Raw genomic sequence first — 6,386 nt, forward strand, 5'->3', positions numbered from 1 at the left:
GAGGGCACAAGAGGTGTATGTGAAGAGGCTTAAGAGGAGGTGGCCAGGGGACAAGGGGAAAGGATGACCTCAGAAAATGGACTGGCCCAGGCTTGGCCAACTCGCGTTACCCTGAAGGAGCAGAGAGCTCATTCACGTCAGGAACAAACAGAAGACCCTCAAATGAGAGAATAAGAGGACAAAGCCAAGGAGCCTCACTGCACCCAAAAGATCTGTTAATTATCAGGCTGTTGGCTTTGATGTTTGAAAATCATCTATAGTTTACTAAGCCACAAAGCAATTACCGCTAGCACCCATTTTTTAGAGTGAGAAGCCAAGAAATATCCTAAAATTGGTAGCTGGTGTCATGGTCCAAGCCCGGATGCAAAAGGAGTGGTTTTCCATCCTATGCTGGACAGATCCCGCCCCCTCCATGCTTGTGAACACCTTCATGTTGGCTTTTGTGCTTGGGATGTTTTAGTAAAAAAAAAAAAAAAAAAAGTGACAAGATCTGGTTTGCTTTAGTATATTGAACATCTTTCTAAAATAAACTATGAGAAAGCCATTCTAATTCAATGGAAGAGATGCTGAAAGATTCAAGATTAACATCCATTATTAGCAATGTAAAGCGGAGGGAAAGATCCGTGAATTGGGCTCATAGAATTCTGCCCCTATGGGAGATGGAAGGGTCAAGCTGAAAGCCATCAAGGGAAAAGATGAAGAAAGGTGGCCTCTCAGAGCAGGGGTTTCTGGCTAGAAGCTGTTCCTTGCTCACTGGGTCAATATTTTCTCCCAGCCCCCTCAGGCTGATTCTCTAGGCTAAGATGGGGGAGAGATGGTGTTTGCTGTAGTCGAGAAAGAAAGTGGCGGGCTGAACCCAGGGGTAGTGCTGAAAAGCTTCCCAAGTCACGCTTGGCTCAGGCTTCTCCAGGGAAGATGGACAGAGGGAAAGGAGGTGCTGGCACCAAGCGAGGGCTTGGTGCAGGGCTCTGGAAAGTTCGGAGGAGCTGGAGGTCCAGGTGGCAGGACACACCTGGATAGCAAGGAGAGAGAGTCTGCAATGCTCATACAGCAGTCCAAACCCTATCTTGCATAAGCAGATGGAGTCTGACAAAGACTTGCCCTAACCTGTCTCCCATGTGGGACTGACCTAGCCCTATTAAGCCCTTGGTGGGCAGCCTGGGGGAGTGGGGTTCAGGGTAGCCCCGTGTTGGACAGGACACTATGGGAGACAGACCCCATGTGGTTTCTGGCTCATCTCCATCTCTCAAAGCTTTTGGACATGCACACAGCTGAAGGAGGTCTCCCTGGCGGAGAACTTTGGGCAGGGGTGGCAGGGTGGGGGTGGGGACTGCCTTGAGAAAGCAGCTGAGGAATGGAGGGATCGGGATTTCCAGAGACTTCAGAGATGATGCCTGATCTGATGGGAACCGTGATTCAATGCTCTGACTTGGGGCTAATTTGCCGAATGAGGTAGTTCCATCCTGACCTCTCTGGGCAGGGTTGGTCAGGGAAGGCAGAAAACAGGCCTTCCCAAGACCCACGGGGATGAAAAGTGGCCAAGAAAAGCCAGATTTGGGCTCCCAGAACGCAATGAGAAAAATAGAGAGGGCCGTAAAGGAGTCTAGGTGCAGGCTGAGCTGACGGTGCCTTCTATCCATGATTCTGATCCTGACATTGGCTTGGAGGCAGAGACAGCCCTTCCCTGATCTTCCAAAGCCCCGGAGATAAAGGGACCAGGTGAAGGATGGGCTTTGGGGCATCCAAGGGCAAAAGTATGTGACGGCCACCCCTATGGAACTAAGCAGGGACCACAAAGTTCCAGCCTCAGTTTGTTCTCAGAGCAACAAGCACGGCACGGGGTTTGGGGGGGCTTCAGTCTTGGAGACAAGGGCGGGGTCTGTCTTCTTGGCCTGGGAATATTTGGGATTCCCCAGCTGAGCCACCCAGATCACCCTTCTGGAATTGCCAGCTCTCTCCTCTCTCCTCAGTGGACAGGAGAGTGGGTGGGAGGGCAGCTTCACCCAGCGGGAGCCACCACCCCCTCTCCACGGGACCCCCAGCCCCTCTCCTGGGGCAGGACCCCCGGGGCCGCACAGGCGTGTCTAGATCTCCATGTCCACGGGGCGAATGTTGCCCGTTTTGTGCTCTCTGACCCACAGCTCTCTGTCTTTGGCCGGGTCCACTTTTCGAAGCAGTTGGTCCACAGGCTCGACTGTCTGCAAGGGACAGAGAAAGAGGGGACACTGTCAAAGGTGAGGGCCAAGTTGGGGATGTTTCCTCTGCACCATGCTGCTCTTGCCCAAGCTCTGTTCAGAGCAGTGTCTTTAGAATGCTCTAGGGCCCCACGGGAAACCTATCTGAGGGTCACAGTGTGCAGAGGGTTATGAGAGCCAGCACCTGGAACTGGTCCTGACCATGTATCCTGCAGAGCCCAGGCCTGGCTGAGAGGGCAGCATGCTTTGGAGGCTCAGTAGCCTGTGACCTTTTCCTCCATTCGTCTCCATACCCACCACCAGAGAATAGAACAAATGCAACTTTAGCATTAGGTACTTTATTTCTAGAAGTTGTATTTTCATCTCATTTTGGTTAAGAAATTTGCCCAGGGAGGCAATGATATCTTTAGCTATTTTAAATATGGTGAGTTTCTCTCTCTTCGGGTAAACAGCTCACCTGTGCATACTTCATGTGCACAGGATGGATCATCACATGGACATCCAGGAATCCTGATAAATCTACCCCAAGACGTGACTCAGAAGCAGGGACAGCTGCCCACTGTCTGCTTCAGAAATGATTCATTTGCAGCAGCCACTTAACCTGCCATGGCTGTCCCCCTGACCCCCAGGGGTCTCGTCAGTCTCTGCCCCAGGGTGGGGAACTCACGCTTTGGTTGAACATGTCTGTCTCATGCCGCAGCTGTGTGTACTGACACAGATGTTGCCGGATCATCTCCACCCTCTCCACCTCCAGCCGCTCCAGCTCCTGCAGAGGAAAACAAGACCAGAGACCTCTGAGAATATCCCCTAACTTTGGGACCTTCCCACCAAGCAGGTTCCATGGCACCATGTACCTCAACACATAAGTCACTGGCTGCTGAACCCCAACCCCTCTTGACTTTCTGGGCTCTAATAAGGAACGTGCCCATCTCTAGGGTGAAGGTGAAGGTTATGAGAGCAGCTACTAGCTTACCCTAAAAGCAAGGTTCAAAAAGCTTTCCATGCAGTATGTAATTGTTCTCGATACAATTTTAAGATTCTGCGAGATTTCTGAGCAAGGGAACTGACACCTAGAGAGGGAATACCGCATGCCCCAGGAGATACAGAACCATGGGAAGAGCAGGATTTAAACCGTGTTCTCCCGATTCTACAAGCCCAGCCCCAGCCCTAGCACCCTGATGGGGCAGAACAGGGACCAGATGCAGGGGCAGGAGTGGAGCAGCCATCATCAAAGGAAGAGTGGAAAAGGCTTGTCCTTCAGTGTCTAGATGGTTCTGTGTCTCTGGAATTTAGGGGATCAGACTGTTACTCTATATGTAACTAGGTCACGGTCCAGGTGATTAATCGGGAAGGGGGATAAAGCAGGGGACTTAATTAGGAGATTAACAAGGGGGTAAAACAGGTCACTGGTAGAGAGGCCTTTAATCTGCCCTGGTGGGCTGACACCTGGGGAAGCCAGCCGGTCAGGGCTGTAGGAGGGACGGCAGGTGGCTTTGGGCAGTAGGATGAAGGGATGAGTAGCTGCCATGATGTCTCTTCTCCCCTCTGGCCAAAGTACCAGCCACACTTCACTGTTTCACTCCAGCAGGTCCTGACCAACACGGAGATGCTGCCCCTTTATAAGAAATACTCAGGGGCTGAGTCTGTGCTCAGAGGCAGAGTGCTCGCCTAGCACGTGTGAGGTACTGGGTTCGATCCTCAGCGCCGCCTTGGTCAGAGTACCCCCTTTTCCCTGCATGGCTCCTCCTACCACACCTGTTCACATGCCTTCTAAGGATCTCCAGTGAGTGGGTGGGATGGGAGTGGGGGAGTTGTCTCTCTCTACTAACAGGGCCACTCTCTGCTCAATTAGGGAGGTTTATGGTTGATCCTAAGCCCTCAGTAGACAGCCCAAGGAGGTGACAGCAACACCCAGCCTTTGGCTGATTTCATACAACAGGAGACACTAGGGATCTGAATGCACAGACAAGTCCAGATTGAGTTCTGATTCCCAACCCTGGAATAGTGACCACTTTATGGTCACTTCCACTCCGTGCCCACCCTGTGTCTCTCACCACCCACCCAGGGTTCCCTGAGCGCCAGTCCCTGTCACTGGCATGCTCAAGTGTCTCTGATCACATACCAAAGTGGTGGTCACCATCTCTTCAAACCACTTGGACTGCGCCTGGTTGTAGAGGTCCACACAACGCATGAGGTCATCACCTGGAAGAGCCAGTGGCCTCTGTCATGCTCTGTCACACACTATCCCAAACACAATCCCACCGCAATGCACTGCCTTCCCCGTGTAGTTCAATGGCAGAGCACTTGCCTACTATGTCTAAGGCCCTGGGTTTGATCCCCAGCACCGCAAAACACAAACCAAACCAAAAAACCAAAAACACCAAAACATGCATCACAGTGCTACACACAAACTTCAGAAGAGTAGCCACCTGGGGAGATAGGATGAGCAGTAGGGAATGAGCTCCTTCTGTAGCATTTTCTTTCATAACAGAGAGATCTGAACAAATATAACTATTAAATCTTGATGGCTAGTGTATCACTTTCTCTAACCATATGCATGTTTAAAACATTTTATATTTAGAATAAGAGCAACCTATGAAGTAATTGCAAACATTACTCAGTGTACTAGCACCCTGGCACCTTGCTATGTAAAACAAAGTTCACAGACCAGCAGATCCGTAACCTTCTCCCCGGGGAGCTGGCGGGAAATGCAGAATCCCAGGAGGTGTCCAAGATCAATGGGGCCAGAAATTGCATTTTCAGCAGACCCTACGGTGATGCTTGCACAAATTATAGTTGCAGGAGCAAGTGCTCTGGCACACATCTGCATTTCATCTGACGGAAATGCAATGTAGTTGCAATCAGTTTCCTAATATGCAGTTTCCTAATCATTGCAGGACTGGAAATTGGACCCTTCTGAATAATGCCAGTGGAGAACATGGATTCTGGAATCAGAATGCCTGTGATGTCAGCCTAGCTTCACTATGGGTTAGCTGTGTGACCTTGGACATGTCAACTAGCCTGCCTGTGCCCCAGCAGAAATGAAGATGAAGACATCTATAAAATGGGTATATCAGTTGTACCTTCATTAACTATGCCAATACATGCAAAGTATTAACTATGCAAATACATGCTTTGAGAATAGAGATTCGCAAAGATAGCAAAGTATTAACGTCAGCTATGGTGGCCACGATGGTGATAAAGAATTCAAATTTAGCCCCCAGGAGGATCTGGATGCCCTCCCTCGAGCAGCCTTGCAAAACATGAGGGAGAGGAGGAAAGGGAAAAGGAGCAAAAAAGGTGTGGCAGCAATTTCTGAGTAGCAGGCTGTCTAGCAAAATGGCAAGGAGCAGAGCCTTTGGAATAAGAGAAGACTGAATTCTGATGTTGCAATGCCACCTCGGTCACCTAGCTCATCCTTGCTCCCATTGGTTTTCTCATTCACAAAATACCTCCTTACAGAGACTGTGACATCACCTTCCAGAACGTAGCCTGAGGCCAGACACAGTAACTATTCAATAAAGGTAGTTCTCTCTCTCTCTCTGCAGTGCTGGGGCTCCTACACAGGGCACATGCCCTTTATCACTGTGCTACCTCGTTCCCACCCCCAGAATAATTTCAAGCTACAGAAATAAGATTCTGTATCATCTGATGGAAATGCAATGTAGTTGCAAGAATCAGAATAAGGGTAACAAAGAAATAAAGGATAGGTAAATCAAGATGTTTGCAGTAAGCGTAACAAAGACCTTGCTCTTGAAAAATGTAAAGATTTTCTTTGAGACAACTGTTGGCTCAAAGATGAAATTAACCCCTCAATAGTGAAATAACTTGAGAAGAGCAGAAATGAAGACACAAATTAGACGCTGTGGGGTGTGGTTAGGGACCTGGGCAGAGAAAAAAAGAAATGTCTGGTGGGTTGAATATTTCACTGTTAAAGATAAAATCAAAAATAAATACCTCAACACTCTCTCCCCACATAAGAACAAGAAAACTTGGGTGATTAAAATAGAATCTTGGGAAGGTTGAAGGTGATTCCCCGCCCCCCCCCCCAATCTAAATGCCACCGGGAAAAGATGTTATATACAAAAATAGCAACAAAAAGCCAGGCAAACAAACTTTTTTAAAAAATGACAAAAAAAAAAAAAAAAAAAAAAAAAAAAAAAAAAAAAAAAAAAAAAAAAAAAAAAAAAA

At 48.8% G+C, this 6,386-nt stretch overlaps 1 protein-coding gene across 10 annotated transcripts in view; it reads right to left on the bottom strand.

Annotated features, from left to right (window-relative positions):
* Window positions 1-489: 489 nt before the first annotated feature.
* Window positions 490-6,386, bottom strand: part of Gas7 (growth arrest specific 7) — a 235,109-nt gene continuing 229,212 nt past the window's right edge. For all 10 annotated transcript variants that reach the window (XM_048798068.1, XM_048798067.1, XM_048798072.1 and 7 more), the window contains 3 exons: window positions 4,318-4,397; window positions 2,863-2,961; window positions 490-2,198 (listed from right to left, as the gene is read on the bottom strand). In XM_048798068.1, coding sequence (XP_048654025.1) covers window positions 2,085-2,198; window positions 2,863-2,961; window positions 4,318-4,397 — 293 coding nt within the window. In that variant the 3' untranslated portion in view covers window positions 490-2,084. The remainder of the gene's footprint in view (window positions 2,199-2,862; window positions 2,962-4,317; window positions 4,398-6,386) is intronic.

This window comes from Marmota marmota, unplaced genomic scaffold (genome assembly GCF_001458135.2).
Source record: "Marmota marmota marmota unplaced genomic scaffold, marMar, whole genome shotgun sequence".
In the NCBI taxonomy this organism is placed as follows: domain Eukaryota; kingdom Metazoa; phylum Chordata; class Mammalia; order Rodentia; family Sciuridae; genus Marmota; species Marmota marmota.